The sequence below is a fragment of the Stegostoma tigrinum genome, chromosome 3 (genome assembly GCF_030684315.1).
Source record: "Stegostoma tigrinum isolate sSteTig4 chromosome 3, sSteTig4.hap1, whole genome shotgun sequence".
Taxonomy (NCBI): Eukaryota; Metazoa; Chordata; class Chondrichthyes; order Orectolobiformes; family Stegostomatidae; genus Stegostoma; species Stegostoma tigrinum.
Window position 1 is genome coordinate 87,205,246 of NC_081356.1, and position 25,757 is coordinate 87,231,002.

At 38.6% G+C, this 25,757-nt stretch overlaps 1 protein-coding gene across 1 annotated transcript in view; it reads left to right on the top strand.

Moving 5' to 3' along the window:
* Positions 1–8,990: 8,990 nt before the first annotated feature.
* LOC125451163 (protein limb expression 1 homolog) overlaps positions 8,991–25,757 on the top strand; it is a 29,236-nt gene continuing 12,469 nt past the window's right edge. Inside the window, exons 1-3 of the mRNA XM_048527960.1 lie at positions 8,991–9,098; positions 17,523–17,686; positions 25,287–25,427. Coding sequence (XP_048383917.1) covers positions 9,017–9,098; positions 17,523–17,686; positions 25,287–25,427 — 387 coding nt within the window. The 5' untranslated portion in view covers positions 8,991–9,016. The remainder of the gene's footprint in view (positions 9,099–17,522; positions 17,687–25,286; positions 25,428–25,757) is intronic.

Consider the following 25,757-nt stretch of genomic DNA (forward strand, 5'->3'; position numbering starts at 1 on the left):
TGTCAACTCTAGAAGATATGAACCAACCTTTCTTGGATACTAGATGACTCATCTGAAGTGGACATGATGCAGATTGTACAGGTTAACAATCATCCAGTTCAAGTCAAACTTGACAGTAGGATGGGTGTTTGAACAAAAGAAAAGCCCTTGTTTGAAGAAAATAGAATTGTAGCCTTCTATTGTGATACCTTATGAGTGGAAAACCCCCACAATTGAAAGAACATTATGAATATCTTTGTGACTTAAAGATTGTGCAGTACAGAAAAGGAAAGCATGAACCATAATCAGGACAACCCCTCTTTGGCATCCACCAAGCACAAGATCACAAACCAAGAAAAGAATATTTTCAAGAAAAAATGCCTCAAACTATTCACAGTTTTAGATAAAGTTAATGCAGAATACAGCATCACAGTGTCAAACAAAAAGCCAAACCATTGTGTTTGTACACAATGGGAGAGATTCCTTATTCATTAATGAAGTAAGAAAGTAATTATCAACATAGATATCATTGCACAGATGACAAAGCCACAGCTCCTATGATTTTCCAATGTCTGACATTGTACAAGGATTAGAGGGTATTATTTGTCATGTGGATGCTATTCTAATCCAAACAGAAGGGACAGAAATTCATTTCCAATGAGTAAATAACTGCAGGCAGCAAAGCCTACTCACAAATGAGAAATGAGAGTTCCCCAAGGGCTCTCTGATTTCTGGGACATATAGTTGACAAAGACGGCTCAGAGCCAGATCCCACGAAAAAAAAGACAGTAAAAGTGTTTCCTGCTCCAAAGTCAGTTCATGACTTACAGAGATTTCTGGAAACGGTAAACTAGCTAGTAAAATTTTTTACCCACTTGGCATTCATCACTGAATCTTTGAGGCAATTACTCATGATGTCTGAAAGACGTTGGCTTGGATACAGCTCATGAAGCTTTTTTTTCAGATCAATGACATGCTGGCTTCTGCAGATGTCTTCATAGAATCCCTACAATGCGGAAGCAGGCCATTTGGCCCGACAAGTCTGCATTGATCTTCCAGACCCACCTCTCCTACTCCAGCTCTGTTACCTTATATTTCCCATGGCTAATCCACCTAACCTGCACATCTTTGGACTGTTAAAGGAAACTGGAACACCTGGAAGAAACTCACACAGACACAGAAAGAACATGCAAACTATGAACAGACAGTCACCTAAGGCTGGAATGAAAACCGGGTCCCTGGCAAAGTGAGGCAGCAGTGCTTGCCACTGAGTCACCATGTTTGCCCTATTACAATCTGTCTTCCTGAGTATTATTGCTGTAGACATTTCTGGCACATCTATTTTAACTTCTTTTCCAAGAACAGCTGAAAAGACCAACGGTATGTTTCCATGCTGTACATCTCTATGATTCTATGACTCAATAACACTTTAACAGAATCTACCCTTCAGGTATTTGAAAGTTTATGTCAAGAAGGCTCTCAACATTCCCAAACAAAATGCCTTACTTGTTGTTAAATTTTATTAACTTATTTATCAAATTGCAAACAGTTTTGGCAAAATTGTAATGCCATTGTTTGGCAAGAATTTGATGCTTAAAAATTAAGTTGCTGCTGCATGTATTGTTAGATTATAAAAGCATTTGATGATAAAATATGTACCAACATTGCAGTTTGGCTACAAAAGAATTATCAACAAGCTTGCATTGCAGTGGAGTGCTTGCTTAAAAGCTGTTCCCATTTGTACAAAAGTGTGAAAATACCATAAGAATAATGTTTTAATAGTTATTCACTAAGATGCTCTGCTTAAATATAGTTTGCTGTCTTACTTTGAATACGTACTTCTCAAAATCCAATATCCAATTTTCAAATCCATTATTCCAAGGGCTTGCCAAATGCATGCTACCATAAGATTGCTAGTAAGATGAGCTAACCAGTTCTGTTGAAAGGTGTAAATTATATAGATATATGTAAGTTATTTGTGGAAAGTGTTGTGTTCAGTTTTTACATATATTTATTTATTTTGTTATCAAGTACAGGACCCAGGTTATCTTGCTACAACTGTACAGGGCATTGGTAAGACCACACCTGAGTATCGCATGTAATTTTAGTCTCCTTATCTGAGAAAGGATGTTCTCTCGATCAGGAGTGCAGCAAATGTTTACCAGCGTGGGGTGGCAGAACAAGAGGTAATTAGTCATACATCAATGACCTTTAGTTTTAAAGGAGCTGGGTAATATCTTGCTAAAAATGAAATTGACAGTAATGAGGTATAATTTCCAACTGGCCTTATTACTATATAATACAATCTGTGTCCTCTGATAACTGACCCTTTAGTCATTGGATCTTCAACTATTTTCACTTTATTTACTCGAAATGCCCCATAGTTTTGAATGCCTCTATCAAATAACCTCTCTATCATAACTGTAAGTAAGAAAACTTCTGCCCACACAAATATAATCCCACATCCCTGAAATCATAATTGTAAATCTCTTGTGCAGCTTCTCCAAAAACAACACATCATTCTTAAAATGTGGTGCCCAAAATTGGACACAATACATTTGCTGGTGACAAATTAATGTCATAGAATCTCTGTAGTGCAGAAAGAGGCCATTTGACCCTATTAAGTACGCATTGACCTTCTGAACAGCATCCCACCCAGACCTAACACCATAATTCCACATTTAGAACATAGAACATAGAACAGTACAGCACAGAACAGGCCCTTCAGCCCACAATGTTGTGCCGACCATTGATCCTCATGTATGCACCCTCAAATTTCTGTGACCATATACATGTCCAGCAGTCTCTTAAATGACCCCAATGACCTTGCTTCCACAACTGCTGCTGGCAACGCAGTCCATGCTCTCACAACTCTCTGCGTAAAGAACCTGCCTCTGACATCCCCTCTATACTTTCCACCAACCAGCTTAAAACTATGACCCCTCGTGCTAGCCATTTCTGCCCTGGGAAATAGTCTCTGGCTATGAACTCTATCTATGCCTCTCATTATCTTGTATACCTCAATTAGGTCCCCTCTCCTCCTCCTTTTCTCCAATGAAAAGAGACCGAGCTCAGTCAACCTCTCTTCATAAGATAAGCCCTCCAGTCCAGGCAGCATCCTGGTAAACTTCCTCTGAACCCTCTCCAAAGCATCCACATCTTTCCTATAATAGGGCGCCCAGAACTGGACGCAGTATTCCAAGTGCAGTCTAACCAAAGTTTTATAGAGCTGCAACAAGATCTCACGACTCTTAAACTCAATCCCCCTGTTAATGAAAGCCAAAACACCATATGCTTTCCTAACAACCCTGTCCACTTGGGTGGCCATTTTAAGGGATCTATGTATCTGCACACCAAGATCCCTCTGTTCCTCCACGCTGCCAAGAATCCTATCGTTAATCCTGTACTCAGCTTTCAAATTCAACCTTCCAAAATGCATCACCTCGCATTTATCCAGGTTGAACTCCATCTGCCACCTCTCAGCCCATCTCTGCATCCTGTTACTATGGTTAATCTACCTGCACCCTATGGACAATTTAGCATGGCTAATCCGCCTAACCTGCATACCTTTGGATTGTGGGAAGAAATCAGAGCACTGAGAGGAACTGCACACAGATGCAGGGAGAACATGCAGACTCGCACCAGGTAGTCACCCAAGGCTGGAATTGAATCCAGATTCCTGGCACTGTGGGGCAGCAGTGCTCACAACTGAGATACCATATCATGTCTTCTGTAGATTTTCCATAATTGCCTGACTTTTACTTTCTATGAGCTAATTTTCTAATGAGTGGGTATGGATCAAGTTGAAGGACAACCTCAAGTTTTCATTTCCCAACCATACCTGACTTCAACACATATTTTCAGTTTTTTTAAGAGGTCAAAAGGTAATTAAGTGGCTGATCAATTCTAAAGAGGAAACTTGTAACTTTAAGTACCACTATTTATTGTGGACCCCATTTTCATTCAGGTTTGAAACTTTAAGGGCTGTCAGCTCGTTTCCTGAGTGTCAGGTAACTACAGCAGCTCCCTCAAGATGGGGATTTGGTAGAATCGGGACATCCTTGAACCAGGGGTCTGATTGCTGTTGCTGTGTTGTGATCTGTCTCTAACAACTCCGCTCTTCCAGCCTCCCCCACACTCACAGTATTCCCACAGTGACTTCCCAATTTCATTTGCAAACTCTGATTCAATCCACCCAACCACACCCTTGACTTCCCCAAATCTCAGGGACCAACCTCCCCAGAACTCTGAAACCCCACACTCCCCAGACTTCTAAGTCACCACTATCACCAAGAGACTTCTACCCTCTCCTATTTCAGAGCCCAATCACTTCCCCTACACCAGGTCTCCAAGTCCACCCTTCCATCTCTCAGAATCTCTAGTTACACTTTGCCCTAGCCTCCAATTTTCATTCCTAGGTTTCTAATATCATGCCCACACTAAGAAACATCTGACCTCTGCCCTCAGATTCCATTTCTTCCACCACTAGGCCACAAGTCTCTGCCACCTCAAAGTCATCTAATGCCTGCTAATGCTTCCAATTCTCCACATGCCCTCAAGTCCGTTAGTGACCCCACCATAAGACTGCCAACCTGTGCTTGGGACCAGTAGTTTATCAACTGAGGCTCCCTCCTTCACCTACACAGATCAAGCATCCTAGTCCTGGACTGAATCAGGCCCTTCTCTTCCTTTAATCAATACCTCTGACGGTTCACCTCTCTGGTTATTTCTCAAGTACAAACACTGCCATACATTATACCACCCCTCCCCTTCATTAATCAGATAACACCCTAATGTTTATTATCCTTCCCTTCAGAACACCTTTCTCAGCACAGACTTATTTGCTGTTGTGGCTATCATTGACTGCTTTCCCATCTGAGTGAATACTTAGCTGAGGTCTGACAAGGGAACAATCCAATGACATCAGTGACATTCATTAAAGTTAGAGTCCACAGTATTTAGAGGTCTCCCAAATGGTGAGCTACTTCGCTGACCTTTTCAACTGACCCTGTGAGTTGGGTTAGTTCAGTTCAAATTCTGTCTGTAAGCCTCTATTTATAGAGCCCCAGATTCCATTTACTTTATTAACTGTTTGTGTTAACCTTTCATGCCACCTTCAAAGATTGGCACCTCTCGATGGAACTTCATGGCTTCTCTCACAACCACTTTGGAGATGGGAAAGGCATTTGATGAGGTGGGATGGTAGCATGTGTATGACCAATGCATGGATGAAGGTCCTCAATTTGCTACGATCCCATGTGAAGAGGGTGAAACTGGCTTCCCTCCTTTAGTTAAATATAAATCCCCGCCCTATTAGTTATAATAAGGTGGACTTAAAACAAACAATCTCTTTCCTTGTGGATACTATTCGCAGTTCCAATGTATTCGCGTTTTAAAAGGAGTCAAATTAATTAAGCCTTCCTGAATTAGAGAAAGAATGAGCTCACTAGTTACTAAAATGCAAGGAAACATAAAAAGCAATGATTTACACACAGACTAAAAGTGAAGTAAATAAAAAGATAACAGTCAAAAAGGTAAACAAATCAGTTCTTGATTTGTTTGTATAAAATAACTGATGAAACATCGCAGCTGTTAAGCTGATGGATTCTGGTAATGTTGCCACTAGCAAGTGAGCTGTTAGTTTGGACAATCTGGGTTTGCAAATTAGCCAAAAATAATTGATTGGTTTTCTGTTTGAATACAACTTTTGACTGTCAATTTGCTTCTCGCAATCAGAGAGAGAAAAAGACATGGACTTTCCTTTCTTCTTTACCTAAAAACAAAGACTACATTTACTTACCTCACATTATGTCCATAGTCTGGGGATGTAATGCACAAGAGGTGATTCAGGCTTTTGTATTATATCTATTCCTTTGAAGTGCTTCTCTGAAATTCCATGGTACTCATCGAGGTATGACATTCGGAGAACTCTCTACAGGTTGAGTGTAACACAGAGCGAAGTCCAAGGCTGTGCTGGCTATGTGGATTAGCCATGGCAAATGCAAGGCTACAGGGATAGACTAGAGGGCTGGATCTGGGTGGGATGCTGTTCAGAGGGACAGTGTGGACTCAATAGGCTGAATGGCCTGCATTCCACCCAGCATGAATTCTATGATTCTATTCTATGTATTTTTTTTAGAAAACCTCTACGTAATTTGGGGCTGTAATTCATTTTCATCCCATTGCCTGAAGCCACTATGATTCCTGCCTCCTCCTGAGGTCAAAGAAAGGAAGCAGCTGGTTAGACCTCCTGCACGGCCACCAGTCGAGGCTCTAAAGTGTGCAATTAATAATCAATTAAAGGACCTCATCCCATCCTACCTTGTACTTCGTGATATTGTTTTAATGGGAAACAATTAGATTCAGTTTTCAATGTCAGTACTGATAAGTTCTTTGACTTTGTGAATACCTAAACTTTAGTTTAAACTTTAGGTTAGGTTTTAAATCAAAGGTTGATTCTAGTTAATAGAAACCAACATACATATCCTAAATACACGTTACTTCAGCCTTATTAGTCACTCACATCTGCATCCTGAAAAACTGGATTGTAATTCTTATTATATTGTGCAACAGCTAGAGCATTCTGTACTGAGAAAAATCATTACATTCACACAGCAGTATCTGTTTGCAGGACACTATGGCTTTAACATTTTAAGATGCATTTTGTTATGATATTTTTCATGAAAGAAAAGTTGAGATAGAAATAATGAGCAGTCTACTCAAAGCCAATAGAGTAAACAGCTTGTGAGGCCTTGAAGATTTTTTGAAAGTTGGAACAATAGAAGCAGCCTGAATGGGTGGCGTCAAGCTCCCAGAGAACCTGAACTTTTAGTTTTAAAGGTTTGCAGTTGCTGGGATCTTAAAGCTGAATGTGGACATTCTTGTTTCTCTCTGTGTTACAGCTATAAACTGGGATCCTCCTCCTGCTATCAGAATTAATGTGAAACAGTCTAGTTCACTGAACTTGTGAAGGGTGCGTTTATGGGATGTTACTATATTAGAACAGCTAATTAATAGTTGTTTAGTAATTTTGTAAAGCATTTTGATTGAGTTACAGTTAAGCAAAATCTTTTTATTTTGTCCGTACTCTAAATGTAGCATACAAATAAAGTGTGTTTTGCTTAATGTTGAGTAGCTTGACCAATTAAATTGCACCTGGAATGCAACGCCTTACACTACTTTTAAAATAAGAGAAAAAGTTATTATCTTTATGAGTTATTATCTTTAAAAGTTATACGAGATCAATTCCTGGAATGGCGGGACTATCATATGTCGAAAGATTGGAGCGACTGGGCTTGTATACACTTGAGTTTAGAAGGATGAGAGGGGATCTGATTGAGACGTATAAGATTATTAAGGGATTGGACAATCTGGAGGCAGGAAGTATGTTTCCATTGATGGGGGAGGCCAGAACCAGAGGACACAGTTTAAAAATAAGAGGTAGGCCATTTAGAACAGAGTTGAGGAGAAACGTCTTCACCCAGAGAGTGGTGGATATATGGAATGCTCTGCCCCAGAAGGCAGTGGAAGCCAATTCTCTGGATAGTTTCAAGAAAGAGATGGATAGAGATCTTAAAGATAGTGGAATCAAGGGTTATGGGGATCAGGCAGGAACAGGATACTGATTGTGGATGATCAGTCATGAACATAATGAATAGTGGTGCTGGCTCGAAGGGCTGAATGGCCTACTCCTGCACCTATTGTCTATTATCTATTGTCTGTCTTCTTAATATGTTTTGAGGGGGTTGGTCTGGTCCATTACACTGCGATATCTAGTATTGCAACGAAGTGTCAATTTAAGAGCAACTGTTGTAACTGCAGACAGAAAATTAACATAGAAAATGCCAGAAACACACATTAGGCTAGCAGCATATGTGGAGAGAGAAATAGAGTTAACATGTAGGTTGATGATCTCTGAAAGGATCAATGTTATTTTATAATTGAATATCTACATCAATAATGTCATTGCACTTTTAAAACAAAAATATAGTATTTTTATGAAGGTTATGTCGACAAACTACGGTAACATTTCTGCTTGAAGAAATAAAACCAGAATTTTATTATATTCCTGTTAAACTCTGAACTAAATATTGTATTTCATTTTAATTTATCTAAACTTGTGTCTTAATAGTCAACTTCAAAAATAATGTAGAGGTCACATGAATAAAAAGTCCAACTGTTCAAAAGTTAAAAAGATGATTTTCATTAATGTCAAGTTGACTTAGGACGATAGTCATGAAAATTCTAAGCCCTCAGTCAGGATGTGAAGTTTTAAAGTTGAGGTCATGTTGTACTCTGAGACATGGGTGAAAAGACTTTAAAAACAATTCATTCCGGATCGAGTGCAAGAGGTTTGATGAATGCGGAATGAAATGGAGGTGATCCATGCTATCTATACTTTTATCCAGATCGGCAACAGCTTTTCCACCAAGAAGACAGTCAATGAAACACAAGTGTCTTACTCTGGTGAAGGCAATAATTCCCTGTCTAGTTTCAACTTTTATGTTAACTGAAAATGCGCTGTGCATTTTCTGATTCAAAGTTATAGATGAGATTATATTATATTTCTTACATATGTTAAATTCACCTTATTTCTGCAGGCACAAAGGTTTGTTGTTAACTTTCATGACAATCATAATTAGGTCCATGCTTAACCCCCCATAATCAGACAAGTAATTGTGTTTCAAACACTGAAAGAACTAAAATCTTTGACTACTGGGTCTGACAAAGTTTCTTTCTCAAGGAGAGATACTTTTCGCTGAGTACATAGATCAACTGGGATAAAACAGTAGAAATTACATTTGTCAGGCCCCACCGTACAGCAATTTAGCTCACAATACCTCAGAGGTAAGTAAGATAGGGATAAGGTCCCCTGGTTGTTTTTTCAGAATATTCACTGTTTGATTGGCAGATGCGTAAAACAAACCTTACTGGTCCATTCTGCATTATTAGGCTTTAACAACACCACAGTACAGCGCTGCAGTAATTCACGCATGAGGGAACTGAGTGCCTATACTCAGGAGAAGACAGACACAAGATGGATAATGCAATGAAATCTATGCAAGATACAATTTGTTCATTGCTACCTGACAAAAATCCAGCGTTTATCTTTAAAGACTGTGAGTTAATTTTATACAACATTTGAAAAATTATTCCATAAATCTATTATTGTATTTTCGTATACCAATAGAAAAGTCTAAATTACTTTAGCATGTTTATAGGCTCACGATATACCTTGCAAGGCTGCATGTCTTTTTGCAAAGTATGCATATTTCTACCATAATAATATTAAATAGTTGCAATAATGAAAAGATCAAAAATGCAATTGATTTTGAACATCATATAAAAGCACATATCAGCACATTTCTTGTTTTATCTTGCTCTTACCGCTACTATTTTTACTTAATTATTATGAAGTGGAGCTTTGCACGCAATAAAAATAACATTTCATAGATTTGCTTTATCTCTTAGATCTCGCTGAATCTATGATAGCAAGAAATAGCCCTTTTGGAACTAATACTGCTTTGCTTCAAAGAAATCTGAATGCTGTTTTATATATAGCTGGTTCTGCCATGTGGCCTGAAGCAAATATGTTCAATCAGTCAAGATGGATTTTAAACCAATTACTCTTTGAAATATAAAACATATAACACAAAGGGAAACTACAGTGGTTTGTTAATTTTATGATGACAGTTTCTGCCTCCTTAAAATATTGTGGCTGTCTAAAACTCACAGGGATAATTTCTTTAATTATTTGGGACTACACTTTGACTAACACCTTGGGGGCACTCCATAAATTAAGTTTGTGGTATTTATCTGTAACTAGTCCATATAGCACAGAGATGAACTTCCAAAGTATGCATTTGTAATATACTGAGTGCTGACAGAATTTTCCTTAACTGCATTTTCATTAAAAGTGGCATTTTTTAATTTAACAAATACTGCAGTGGGTAATTTTTAACGGCAAAAATAAATTGATGAATACAAATCCTTTATTATTTTAAACTGTAAATTGTCATTGAATTTATTTAAATAATAATATGTATGTAAATTTGTAATATACATTACATTTAACAGTTCTGACCTCATTTCCAGTAAGTAAGTTAATAAATAAAAATAACAAAATGCAGGTAAAATAGTCAAGCAATATTGGTAAGTTAGATGAAAGAGGCAAATTAAGATCACAGAGAACAGAACGTCTTTGAAGTTAACAAACCTGGAAGAAAAGTGTTAATAAATTGAACAGGAAAATTGAAAACAAAGACAGGAAACACTTAGAAATACATAGAAGACCATTCAGTAATTGTAAAGAGATAATGTCAGATAGCATTTCAGATCTCATATGTTTATCCAGACCTGAGTTTATACTTTTGTTGGCAGTATATTTCAAGCATGTTGCATTTGTCTCAATTTGCAATGTTTCCATTTCTTTCACTTGTACAGATTAAATACAGTTATATCTCATTTGGCCTTTGAAATCTCTACCATATCCAATATCTGATAGAAATACTTATTAACAACTTACATCACGGAAAAGCTCATTCTTGTGATTGCTGCATGCTTTCCATTATTAATTTTCAGTTGATGAGGTTAAAAATGTAACAGATTTCTGGTGTTGTGACCCTTTTTTTAAATTCATTCTTGGGAGGTGGGCCATTGGCTGAGCCAACATTTATTAGCCATCCCTAATTGCCCTAGAACAGATATTGGTGAGCTGCTTTCTTGAACCACAGCAGTGCTTTTGGTACAGGTACTTCCATAATGCTGTTTGGGAGGGAGCTGCAAGAAATTGACCTAACAAGTATAAAGGAACAGTAATACAGTTCCATGTCAGGGTGGTGGACAGGAACTTGCACATAGTGCGATATGGTTTTTCCCCATATATTGGCTTCCCTTGTCCCTCTAGATGGTAGTGGTTTTGGGTTTGCAAGTTGATACTAAGGAGCTTTGGTGAATTTCTGCAGTGCAATTTGTAGACAGTACACATCGCTCTTAAAGAACATCAGCGGTGGAGGGAGAATACGGTGCCAATCAAACAGGCTGCTTTGTCCTGGATGGTGTAAAGTTTCTTGAGTGTTGCTAAAGTTGCACTCATCCAGGCAAGTTCAGAATATACCTTCACACTCCTGACTTGTGTCTTGGTGGACAGGTTTTGGCGAGTCAAGAGGTGAGTTAATCACTGTCAGATTTCTTGCCTCTGACATGCAGTTGTATCCACCGTATTTGTGTATCCAGTTCAGTTTCTGGTCAATGATGGATGTTGTGAGTTAGGGATTCAGCAATGAGCGAAAGTCAGGTTCTCTTTTCTCAGCCTGGCAATTGTGTGGCATAAATATTAGTTGCCCCAAATGTGAACATCATCCAGATCTTGTTGTATTTGTATATGGGCTGAGGAGTCATGAATGGGGGTGAAAACTGTGCAATCATTGGTGAACATCCCCATTTCCGACCATATAATGGAGAAAAGAACGTTGATGAAGCAGCTGAAGAGGAATGGGCTAGGTCGCTAACTGGTAAACTTCTATAGAGATATCCTTGGACTGAGATCACCAGTCTCGAACAACCACAATGATTTTCTTTTATGCCTGGTATAAGTCCAACCAGTGGCACATTCTTCCCTGATTCCCATTGACTCCAGTTTTCACAAGCCTCCTTGATGCCGCACTCAATCAAATGTGGCCTTGATGTCAAGGGCAGTCACTGTCATCTCATCGCTGGAGTTCTGCTCTTTTCACTCCATTCAATCTAAGCAATAAGATCAGGAGCTCCATGACTCAGGCAGAACCCAAACTGATTGTGAGTGAGCAGGGCATTGCGAAGCATGTGCTGCTTCATTGCATTGTTGGTAATCCCTTCCATCACATTACTGATGATCAAGAGTAGACTGACGATGTGGTAATTGGCTAGTTTGGATTGTCCTGCCTGTGGTGTACGGGAAGTACGTCAGCGGTTTGAAGATTACAAAACAGCTTTACACAGTTTCAAGAAACTATTTTTGAAATTGTAAAGCTGTTTTATAATCTTGAAACATCAGTTCCAATCAGCACAGAAGTTAAACATTTAGCTGACTACAGAAGATTTTAATAGGACTTAATTGAAGAAGTTATTTGCTTTTCTATGCTTCTATTTTTCATTTTCCACTCAATCTCAACACTGAGTTACTAGTACCATATGAATTATGCAGAGCTGCACCCACTGGATTCACCTTGGTGAATATCAAGAATCAAATTTTCATTATAATTAGTTTCATATGGTATATCAAAAGACAGAACTCATTGCAGTCATAATATAGATTCCTTTACAATTATTAATTTAAAATCTGGCATTCATATTGTAGACAAACTCCTATGAGCACCAGCATTGTGCTAGTTGAGATTTATAATCCTACTGACATCTATAATACTTGGTCACTGATTGAATGGCAAGATACAGGTAAGTAATGCAGGATGTTATTTAGATTTGGTCTCCCAAAAACTCTCAATGTGGCATACAGAGATTAACCAAGGAGTGTATATGAATGAATCCCATATTTCAGAAACAAAAGCTATTTGTACTTTTAAAAGCAACTACCATCTTTTTTGAACCATGTTCCTGACATCCAATGATGATAAAGTCCATAAACTAGTGGGGCACGAATTTTATCAGTCACAGAGCATTTAAAATATAGAACCAGCAACAGGAAACATATGCTACATATGCATTTATGACTTTCATTATATCAAGCTAAGAGCTCAGAATACACAAATACTGTTTCTTCAGCTGCTTGATACCTTCCCTAGATCTGCCTGATTTTACATTTCATGTGCTTGTCAACATGAACAATGAGGCATTTTATTATTGCTGAAAAAGTCGTATTTTATCAAAACCTTTCATCTTGCACTTATTAGAACAAGTCACAAGAATATCAATGTGAAAGAGAACAGGATTTTTATACTGAATGAGAAATGCCTTTGACTGGTTGGAAAAGTAGATGCTGATTGTTTGCCGTTCCCCATCACATTGGCATTCTTGAAAATTGGCCTGATGAGTGGAAGATGAAAAGCTTTGACAAAATGTGTCCTTTATTCAGCAATACTCAAGTTCTATATTCGCAAATGACTATTTGTATGAGGAATTGTTTTGAATATTTGAGCACCTTTCTATTCTCAGAAAACATGAAACTAAAAGCAGGAGAAACAGGATCTGAAGAAAACATTTAATTGGAAGTCAGTTGAAAGATAGGCTTGTGCAGAGATCTTGCAAAAATAGTTTAATTAATTTGCGAATAACCAAACACTCAAAGAAATGTCATTTTTTGAAATGGTTGTTTTCATGTAAATATTTCAGAAGTAGAATGAACACTGTTGGAAGATGGTTTTAATGCTCCATGCTTTATTCCATCTTCCATTACATCCACTACTGTAATCCTCTATTCCCCTCTCTCTTGTTTCCACTGAAATAGCTCTCTACTATTCCTTCTGGCCACTCCCAATACTGTTGAATTCCACATTGTCATCAATCTGTGGGTGAAAAGATTTCTTCTGAATTTCCCATTGGATTTCTTGGTGGCTATTTTATATTGATAGCCTCTAATTGGGCTTTTCCCCAAGAGAGAAATCATCCTTTCTGTATCCACCCAGAAAAATATCTCATAATTTTATATTATATGTATTAAATCACACAGCATTTTTTCAAGAGCAAACATGCCCAGCCTCTTAGCTATTCCATTTGTATACCTACATATTACTGGTATCATCCTTGTAAGTCTTCTTCACTCTCTTCATTACCTCAAATGTCATTGTTACTGTATAATGAGTAGAATTGCTTGCAACTTTCTATGTGTGATGAAACCAACAATTGATTCAGATTTAGCACATCTTCCCAACTTTTCAATTCAATAACTCTAGAAATAAGGTGACAGTTTTATTGGCAACCTAGGAAATTGGTGTGCTGCAAACAAACACTAAGCGTTCCTTAATTACAATTAGTTGAAAAATGAGAAGGGACCTGCAATGAATGATCAGAATGTTTCATGGCAGGATGTTCTTAAGGCGAGGAAATCAAACAATATTTTTTTTAAATTCATTCAGGTAATGTGAACTTCATTGACTGGATTTATTACCTTTTCCAAATTTCCCTTGAGAAGTTGCCTTCTTAAACTGCTGTAGTATATTTGGTGTTGGTATACCCTTAGTGCCAGTAGGAAAAGAGTTTCAGGATTTTGACCCAACAACACTGATATATTTCCAAAAAGCAGGAAGATTTTGGAAGGTGTAATGCAAATTCTTACAAAGCGAAATAATATGGTCAAAATTTTTAATAATGATATCCAGAGCAGGATAAGAAGGGACAGAATACGCCAGTATTTAAATAAAGCAAATAGGGTCAAAGGGAAAGCAAAATTGTAAAAACACAAAATTTCAAAAAACACTTAAATGCATGTGGTATTCAGAAAAAAAGTGAATTATTCGTATAGAAATAAATGGGTACAATCTTATAGCCATTATCAAGGCACGGTCAACGGGAAATCAAAGCTGGGAACTTGACATGTGGCCTTTTGAAATAACAGGTTAGAAGATCAAGTTGATGGGAACAGCTTTGTTAGTGTGAGATAACAAGAAATGATGATGTAAAATCCTTATGAGTGGCAATAAGAAATAATAAGAGAAAGAAGACACTAGTGATGTAGTTCCGATATTTCAGTTGTGCCATTAGGGTGGCAGTGAGAGATGATATAGGTTCTATGGAGTAAAATGTTGGATCAATGTGGGCGAAAATTAGAAATAGAAAGGCAAAAATGTCACTGATAGGCATAGTCTGTAGGCCACCAAATAATAAAATTATGGTGGGCTGGGCAATAAACAAAAAAAGAACTGACGCCTGTAAAAATGGCACTGCAATTATCATGCGAGATTCTAATCCACATATTGATTGGTCAAAACAAATTGGTCAAGGCACCCCTGAGGGGGAGTTCATAGAATGCACCTGTGATAGTTTCCAAAAACAGCGTGTAATGGAACCTGCAAAGGAGAAAACTATCCTGGATCTGGTCCTGTGTAATGGGGCAGGAATAATTCATGATCTCATAGTTAGAGACCCTCTCAGAAAGCGCAATCACGGTATTTAAAATAGAGATGCAGGGTGAGAAGATAAAATCTAATACAGTATTTTGTGCTTCAACAAAGGAGACTACAATGGCATGAGGAGCAGTTGGCTCAAGTAGACTGGGATCAAAGACTGTATGGTGACAAAATTGAGGAACAGTGAAAGACTTTCAAAGCAATTTTTCATAGTGTTCAGCAAATGTATACACGAGTGAAAAGTAAGGATGGCAGGAAAAGGGATAATCAGCCATGGATAAGAAAATAAAGGAGGCTATCAAATCGACTGCTAATGCATTCAAACTGGCAAAGATTAGTGGGGAACTAGAGGATTGAGAAATCTTTAAAGGTCAACAGAAAGCCGCAAGAGAAGCCATAAAGAAACATAAGGTAGAGTATGAGAGTAACCTAGCTCAGAATATAAAAGCAGATAGCAAAAGTTTCTACAAATATATAAAACAAAAAAGAGTGGCTAAAGCAAACATTGGTCTTTTAGAGGATGAGAAGGGTGATTTAATAATGGGAAATGAGGACATGGCCAAGGTATTGAACAGGTATTTTCTGTCAGTCTTCACAGTGGAAGAGACAAATAACATGCCAATAATTGATGACCAAGAGGCTATGGCAGTGAGGACCTAGAAACTATCATTATCACTAGAGAGGTATTGTGGGGTAAGCCAATTGGGCTAAAAGTAGACAAATCTCCTGGCCCTGGTGGAATGCATCACAGTGTACTAAAAGAGATGGTGGGGGAAATAGCAAATTTAATGGTAATTTACCAAAATTTGTTGGGCTCTGGGGTGGTTCCAGCAGATGGGAAAACAGAAAATTTGATGCCTTTGGCTATAAAAGGAGGCAGACAAAAGCCAGGTAATTACAGACCCATTAGATTAACTTTTGTAGTGCAGAAAATGCTTGAATCTACCATCAAGAAAGAAATAGCAAGACATTTGGATAGAAATTGACCCATCAGGCAAATGCAACATAGGTTTATGAAAGGCAGGTCATGTTTTAACAAATTTACTGGAATTCTTTGAGGACATTACACCCATGGTGGACAACTGGGAACTAGTAGATGTGGTGCATTTGGATTTCCAGATGGCATTTGACAAGATGCCACACAACAGGCTGCTGCATAACGTAAAGGTGCATGGTGTTAAGGGTAATATATTAGCATGGATAGAGGATTGGTTAACTAACAGGGATAACTGGGTGTCTTTCTGGTTGACAATCAGAACTAACAGTGTGCCTCAGGGTATAGTGTTGGGGAAGCAATTATTTACAATTTACACAGATGATTTGGAGTTGGGGACCAAGTGTAGTGTGTCACATATGACACTAAGATGAGTGGTAGAGCAAAGTAAGCACAAGTCACTGAAAGTCTGCAGAGGGATGTAGATAGGTTAATTGAGTGGACAAGGGTCTAGCAGATGGAGTACAATGTTGATAAACATACGACCATCCATTGTAATAGGAATAACAGCAAAATGGACTGTTACTTAAATGATGAAAAATTGCAGCATACAGCTGTGCAGAGGGTCCTGGGTGTCCTTGTGCATGAATCACAAAACGTTGATTTGCAGGTGCAACAGGTAATTAAGAAAGCAAATGAAATATTACTAGAGGGATGGAGTTTAAAAATAAAGAAGATATGCTGCAGCTGTCTAGGGTACTGGTGAGGCCACACCTGGAGTACTGTGTACAGTTTTGGTCTCCTTACTTCAGAAAGCATATACTGACAGTGGAAGGGGTACAGAGGAGATTCACTAGGTAGATTTTGGAGTTGAGAGAGTTGACATATGAGGAGAAATTGAGAAGACTATACTCATTGGAATTTAGAAGAATGAGGGAGGATCTTACAGAATTGTATAAAATTATGCAGGGAATAGATGAGATAGTACCAGGGAGGTTGTTCCCCCTGGCGGGTGAAAGTAGAGCTAGTGGGAACATAACCTCATAAAAAGGGAACCATATTTAGGACTGAGTTAGAGGTAGAACTCCTTCAGCCAAAGGGTTGTGAATCTGTAGAATTCCCTGCCCAGTGAAGCAGTTGAGGCTACCTTTTTGAATGTTTTGAAGGCAAAGATGGATAGGTTTTTGAACAGTGAAATAATCAAAAGTTATGATGAGCATGTGAGAAAGTGGAGCTGAACCTATGAAAAGGTCAGCCATCATTTTATTGAATGGTGGAGCAGGCTCAAGGGGCCAAATAGCCTACTTCTGCTCCTGTTTCTTATGTTCTTGCCAGACCTGCTGTGTTTCGCCAGCATTCTCTGTGTTTGTTTCATTGTGCAGTGATTTGTCTTAAACTGTTATTGCCTAGGTAATTCATATTGAATGTTTAACAACAAATTAGCTTAGTTGCTATTTACCCAAGAGAAATGATCATTAAATGGCTATAAGAAACCTATTTTCTGAACTTTCCTAAACATTTTAAGATGCCCTGTTTTTGTTCTCACACAGTAAATGTGGTAGAAACATTGCAAGAATTTTGGGAGACAAAGACCAAGCAAGGAGCTGTCTTTAAGAACGGAAGCCTTGTGGTTTATGAGTCAGGGCCATCTCCTTTTGCTCCACATGTATGTTATGTGACTCTGCCAGGAGGCAGTTGCTTTGGCAACTTTCAGGTAACACTCTTTTACTTTACATGTTACAAGTTTACCCTGTAACAATGATGCATTGTTTTAAAAAAAACTCCAAATATTTCTGTATTTGAATTGTTGCCTATCTCCAAAATACTGATTGGATTCATCTGTAGTATGTAACAGCCACAGAACAGTCCATCAAATAAGTAATGTACTTTCCATTCAACATTTCATGATCATCTTTGCTGTTTAATTTGATGGCTGAATATTGACAACTTATTACCTTCACTTTACAATTATAACAGGGCACATGTCAGAAACCTCAAAAGGAATTAATTCTTTTTGCCGAACAACTTTCTATTCAGCAGATGTGGCAAAATTTTGCGATCTAGTTGTTTCTCTTTCTGAGACTACTTGTATACTGTGAAACATAAACTTTGTAGACTGATAAGTGTTCCATTATCCCTATAAGACTGAAAAGTGATGATGGCCTTTTTTGAGTAATTGACTTTCTATGTGTAGAATGTCTTGTGACATAAGGAAAAAGTGCATGTTAAAGCAGAATTCCCCCATCCAAAAGCATTTTTTAAAACAACCTTTACAAGGCCTTGTTCAATTTTAATATACTGGTTCAGCATGTTAAACTAGCATTGTCCTATCACATCAATTTATATAGATTGCCAAGTACAGGTATTTCTGCTATAACGCAAGTTTTGTTAACGCGAATTGGCTATAACATGATTGATGAGTAGTGGATACTTTGGATAAGGCAAACTTTCTGCTGTACAGGTATGGTGATTTCCCTATAATGTGATTATCTATGGCGATTTTCTTTAGGGTAAGGTCACACAAGAATGCAACAATCATGTTGTTGAAAAAATGTCTATATTCTTATTTTCCAAACTATACCTGATCATGAATCTATTTTCCCTCAAAATTTAGCATTTCAGAAGATTTGTGTACAGAGCTTTTCTTAAATTCACTCATGGGATGCGGGTATCACAATGTATATAAAATAAGACTTTCAATAATACAGCACTGTCTAATGTAGCAGCTTCTTTTTCTACAGATAACGTTTAGTGCTGGCTCACATCCTGGGTCAAAATCCTGGTAATCCCTTGCTAACAGCAGTGGGTGCAAGAGGTGATTGTGAGCTCTGTCAGGGTGTGCGAATGGAGGGTGAATATGTATTTTGCCAGGGGTATGCGAATGGGAGGTGATTGTGGGCTGTGTCTGGGGCGTGTGAATGGGAAGTGATTGTGAGCTGTGTTATGGGTGTGAGGGGGTGATTGTGGGTTGTGCCTGGGGTGAGCATTGGCTGAGTGAGTGTGACTGTGTCTAGGGTGAGGGTTGGTGAGGGAATGTGGGCTGTGACAGGGATGCAGGGGTATAAATGTTTCTGGGGTGCTGTGGGAGTGGAGGCTGATAGTGAGCAACCATAGATGAAATCTCTGCAATTTGAACTCCTGAAGAGGAAGATTGTATTAAAAGAAAGTGTGTGGTTTTTCTGGGATGAAACTTCACCATTTGGCCTCCCCATTCTGCGTCTTGCTGGTTCCAAGCTGGAACTAGAACAGAAAGGTCTAAGTAAAAATGTCGGGCCAATTTTAAACTGGGGTAAGTGACATGCAGCACACCCCTGCCTCCTCCATTACTGAAGATCTGCCCCAGTGTTTAGAATTAAACTTGCTTATAGTGACTATAATAATATGGATGTATCAGAATATGGAATGTAGAATGGTAAATATAAATCTTTCAATATTTGGTACATGTTATTGCACAATTAGTAACTTAGAACTAATTAACTGCCTCTTTTGTTAAAATGACAGTGTAAGGTTCTTTACGTTTCTTTGAATTGGAGATTAACAGTAGCAGTCACAATGCAAGTAAATAGAAACAGTAAGGAACTGGAGGATGAAATAACAATTAAACATCAGGAATTAATTCTTTTCACATCCTGAAAGTGTCCACAAAGGTTTCCGAGCATTGATCTGAGAAATCCTGAATAGTTACAATGGATACAGTTGAACTGCAAAGCACTTTTTAGAACACTGCTCCCTGTAGCTGCGCAGTTATCCTTATACCTTGACTGTTGTGCCACATCTATAGGACCCTGTAGTAACCTTATGATGATGCCACATAGAGCTGCAACACACGGGTCACAAGTAACACGTGAGGGCAGCATCAGACAAGACATTTGCTGAGGCTTATTTTGACATTGGGAGCATCTTGCTTCAACTTTCATGCTTTTACATGTGGTGACGTGAGTTTCTTACTAGGCAGCAGTAAATTGCAAACAAAGGGGGATTATTGCTTATTAAATGCCTCATAAATATCACAACCCACCTCTTTAATATTTTACCAAATGTTCCAAATAAGCTTGATTTCAAGAAGACTTGACATGGAAACCAGAGTGAGTACCTGGTAGATTATGTCTGCCAATTGCTTTGAAGGACGTCTATGTTGCACATGACTAAAAAGCACCTCAAAGCACAATCCATGGGTAGGAGCCACACGTATCCCTTGTCCACAGATGTTGGGATTTGACAGTAGACTACTTGTCATAGCCATTATGGTGACTCTTGATTCACTGGCTGTGTGCTCTGGAAGCACCTGAATTTTGCCTATATAGATAGGCACATATCTGAAGGATTGGATCAGGTTGCATCTCACGACAGCTCACTTGTTCTCTTAGCACAACATAGTGCTTACCTCCATGCTCGCACCATCCATACCTTGCCCTGACTGGCCTTGCATGCCAATTAGTACATTTGCACAACCAAGCAGCTTGCCTTGCCAGTTGGCAATCCTCAGTCAAGGAGATAGGCATTTTGCTATAGAGCAGTATGCTCTGTCAATCTCACATCTCCACCTTGTGCAGCAAGCAAGCAGGCATGTTTCAAAGTCTTAGGGAGCAGTCTTCACAAAGTCCATGGAGGCATGCTTCAGGTAGTGCTGGCACAATAAATCAACAGCAACCTCCCATTCATGTCCTGGGCATTGGCGATAGTCAGAAATCAGTGATCTCAGTCAGGAGCCTGTCTCTCTTAGTCACAGTAAGTTCTGTGGCTCCATAACAACTCGTTTGTGATGGGTGAAGTGTTAACAGAGTATGTAAATATACAATCACCAACCAAGAGTCTGGGCACTTCTCCTCTGAGGCTGCCCTTCCATTCAGCGGTGGGCCACAGTCTGTTGGCCCTATCAACAAAAGCTATGGGGGATTGGTGGATGATGGGCAGTGTGTCGCTGCTGTCATAGAAGGAGATTTGGTAAGTTCTTCTTCAGGACTATAGGCTGGGGTATGGGGTGGATGGCAGTTGTGATGGAGGGCAGCAGTATCTGCAAGAGAGGGTATATGATGAATCATGGTTGGGAAGAGTTCATGTGGACGGGGAGGTTCATCTATGATCAGCAGCACTCTGACTTCAAAGATGTTGTACAGGACATTGGTGAGGCCTCTTCTGGAATACTGTGTCCAGTTCTGGTCGCCCAGTTATAGGAAGGAAATTATTTAGCTGGAGAGGGTTCAGGAGAGATTTACCAGGGTGTTGCTGGATATGGAAGATTATAAAGAAAGGCTAGACAGGCTGGGACTTTTTCCACAGGAGCGTAGGAGGTTGAGAGGTGACATTATAGAAGTTTAAAAAATAATAAGGGGTATAGATAGAATTAATGGGAGTTGTCTTTTCCCTAGAATGGACAAGACTAGGGGACACATTTTTAAGGTAAAAGGAGAGAGATTTTAAAAAGATATGAGAAGCAAAAGTTTTTTTTTACACAGAGGGTGGTTTGCATATGGAATGAACTACCTGACAAAGTGGTCGATGTGGGTACAATTACAACATTTAAAAGACATTTGGATAAGTATATGAATAGGAAAGGTTTGGTGGGAGATGGGGCAGGAGCAGGCTGGTGGGATCAGTTTAGTTGGGGATTATGCTCAGCATGGACTGGCTGTACTGAAGGGTCTGTTTCCCTGTTGTACGACTCTATGACTCGATATGCCAGGGGTTATGTTGGAAATGTTGTTCAGTGCAGGTTCATGTGGACAGACTGGGTGAAGACTACAGGACATGGGAAGCCTGTAGGGTTTATGGGAAAGCCACACAGAAAGTGGATTTGGAAGTTTGAGGACTCACTGACAAGCTAAGACTGCAGCTGCAAGCTACTGGGCAGGAAGCCCATGGTTCTGTGGGCAACGTATTAGCATGGATAGAAGCTTGGCTGGCTAACAGGAAGCAGAGCATAGCAAGAGATGGGTGTTTTTAAGTCTTACAGGATGTCATGAGTGGTGTGCCATAGGAGTCAATGCTAGCACCTCAACTCTTTATACTTTATATAAATGATTTGGATGAAACAAGCAAAGGTATGGTAGCTGAATTTGCTAAGGGAAGATTTAGGCAGGAAATTGAGTTGTGAGGAAGAAATAAGGAGCCTACAAAGGGATATATTTGGTTAAGTGAGTAGGCAAAAATCTGGAAAATGGGGAACAAAAGCGGAAGGTGTGAATTGTCCATTTTGGCAGCAACTTGTCTATTTTGGTTTGTGGAGGTAATTAATATATTTTAAGTCAGGGCTTCCCAGTGATTATCAACATTCTTGCTATGAAGTCACCAATTCTACAGACTGCAATTTTAGCACAATAGAGACATGTTTCCAAACAAATGAATTAATCAGAACAAGAAAAATTTTATGCTGGAAAACGTATTATATTTACAATTGTGTGAACTTGCACTATTTTCACTATAATTGTTGCTATAAAAATTCGTCTTTAAGTTCTAACTCCTTTTCAGAAGTTAGGGCTGCCTGAACAGATTTGAAAGGATGACCATAATTTTTTTTAAAAAGTATTTGTAATTACATGTGTCTATAACTTTCACAGTAATAATGAACTCCAGGCAGAACTTAATCCCTTCTCCTTTAGTTCCATTGGCTGCTCGAATATTCAGTTTTGTTTTAGCCAAAATAAATACTGGTATAACAATTATCTTATGTATTCTAGATTTCATACACATATCTGAATGGTTAACAGTAAAAAATAATCTCAGTAGCTTTGTTTTGACTAGTACCTTTGATAAATGAAAAGCAACATTGTAACTCACATGTATTGATGGAGTTTACATGGATAATTTAGGTGGATTCAGTTCAAGAATGAACTCTGAAATAATATTTCCAGTGCCCGAAAAGTCTCATTAACTTTAAACAGATGATAGTGGAAATATGAGCTCCCTGTAACTTTAAAAATCAGTCATTAGTTACTTTTTAAGGCTATACTTCATGATCAGAGATACTTGTATATTTGTACTAATCAAATAGTACAGTTGTCACTTGCTTTCATGCACAGCAATGCCTGTGTTAACCAGCATTAATGAGAATATTGTAAATAAAGCAGCTGTGCTTGCCGTTTGTGAATCCAAAACCAATCTGAAGAGGTACGATTTGATCTTCAGCAAGAATTCTTTAGTTTGTCTAATGTGATTTTGATAAAAAAGAAAGGAAGTACCAGAAAAGCAATAATTACATAAGTATTCTGGGGTTTCAAGCTCTTCTAATAAGAAATGAGATGACTGACCCCTTGCGAATAGAATTTCATTCCTGTGGTTTTCACTGGTGCTTCTGTTACAGGCACTGAGCATTAGCTTTCCGCATTGAGATTAGTAGCTCAATCAGCTTATTGGCTAGAACAGGCACTAACTGTTATTGAAAATAGAGCAACAGAAGAAAGTGATGGCTTATTGTCTTATTTTGGTTCTGATGCTGTACAATCAATGCCACAATGCACTCAACCATCTGGATAGGATTGTAGAGCATTTCCTTCAACAATTCTTTAGTAGAATGGAGTAATGAAATAAACTGTAAAAGTGTGAAACTATTTAAGAAGCAGAATCCTAAGGTGTCCACCTAGAACCATCAGATTTCATTGAGCCTAGTCATTTCTTACACACAGAAACAAGGAATCGAGGGCTACGGGGAGAGTGCAGGGAAGTGGTGTTGAAATGCCCATCAGCCATGATTTAAATGGCGGAGTGGACTTGATGGGCCGAATGGCCTTACTTCCACTCCTATGTCTCATGGTCTTATGGTCTTAAGACATTATGTATGCCACATCTGACATGTTTTAACAAATAAACACCCAAGCCAAAGCCTGCCCCTTTATCATTTATCTGCTTTAACCCTGAGCCTGATGCTTAGACATTGAAGTGAGGTGCCCCTTTTAAAAGCTGCACATGACCTTTACTCTACTTCGACATCTCCCGACCATTCATCACTCTCATCAACATTAAAGCTTTTCATAAGCAAAAAAAAGCTGACCTTATGAATCACAATAGGGCCAGTGAAAAGCTTGAATCTGAGGGCAAAATAAGAGTGGAGAAAGTGGAGCTTCTTCACTTTGATGCAATATGACTGAGGAAGGAAAGATTAGACAAGCAGATAATACTAAATAGGCCCAGATTTTGCTGTATATGGAGCAGTGAGTCTGACAACACACCCTGTTATCGTGAGGTAAATTGGGAAGCAATTTCTGGTGGTGTTCAGTCTCTATGGGGATTGTTTGCATCATTAAAAGGTAGCTAAGTAAAATTAGGAAATGTTACTGCTATTGAGCTTGGTGGTATGGTGGCTCAGTGATTAGGACTGCTGCTTCACCACACTAGGGACCAAGGTTCAATTCTAGCCTTGTCTGACTGTGTGGATTTTGCAGGCTAGGTGGATTTGCTAGTGTTACAAGGATATCGTAGGGACCGGGTTTGGATGGGATGCTATTCAGACGGTTGGGAAGACTCAGTGGGCTGAAGGCCTCTTTCTATCTCTTATATTTTGTACGAAGGCCAAACATGTATCACTATATTTGGTTCTGAGTGTGGATTCACAATATTGTTACTCCATATCTAAAATAGATGAAGGGGAAGTTACTATAAACAGATGTAACTCACTTAATAAAATGCTACTTTATTTCAGACTATAACTGCTGGTGTATAATACATTACTCAGGGTGGCTGGGATGCTGTGGTAACATGTGCTTTGACATGTATGTTATAAAATCGAGCTATGACAAATGATGGCAGGAGCTCTAAATTTCTTTCCTTCAATGACTGACTAGAAATTTCATTTCATCCTATTGCCTATTGGCATATTTTGCAAGGATTTGCAGATTAATAATATACATTTATTGGTACATTATGAATGCATTGTCCTTGGCCATTGGACCCTGAGGTGGAACTCAAACATGAAACTTCTGACTCAGAGACAGGGATACTACCATATACCATAAGATCTTTTCATTCAGCTAGTACATGAGTACAATAACAACAGCAACAACTAACAACAAGCCAAGATGCTTGACAGGCACAATATAAAATAAAATTATTCCAAACCACAAAAAAGGATATTAGGTCAACTGACCAAAACTTTTCTTTAGGACCATGGACAATGATAAGAGAGGAGGTAAAATTACTCATGTTGCATTTCCCATGTTGGTATAGAATGGTACTGGGGAAAGGTTGACTGAAGATGTCAGAAAGGAGATGGTCCCTTCAGTGTACTGATAGAGGAGGAGGGTTATGTGTTAACCTCTGTCCTTTAGAATTTATATCTTTTTGTTAATTCTGTTGACTGGTGTTATCATTTCTCCATATAGTACTGTTCGACCAAGGCTGAAGCCAGGCGAGATGCAGCAAGAGTAGCCCTAGTAAACTCTGTTTTTAATGAACAGCCGTCTCGTATAATCACAATGGAATTTATCAAAACCAGCATAGAAGAAGCAGTTGCTTCAGTCAGTGTAAGTAAACTACATTTGCTTGATTTCTCCTTAGTCAGCAGTTGTTGTTATGCTGTGAAATATTGCAGTCCATGCTGGCTTATAGAACTGGCTGTTCAAAATCCAGCCATATAACCAAAGAATGAATTCCATTGGAGCCTCTTCCATTCTGTTATCATGACTTCAAGAGACAATGTGACAGAAATGATGTTTCCAGCTCATATCTGATGAAGTTATTGTACCAGAGTCGGAGCGACTCCAGGTAAATTCCCAACCAAGAGGAAAGACATGATAAGACAAGGCATTGAATTGCATATAAGATTTTTGACAAGTAAAGATAAAGAATTACAA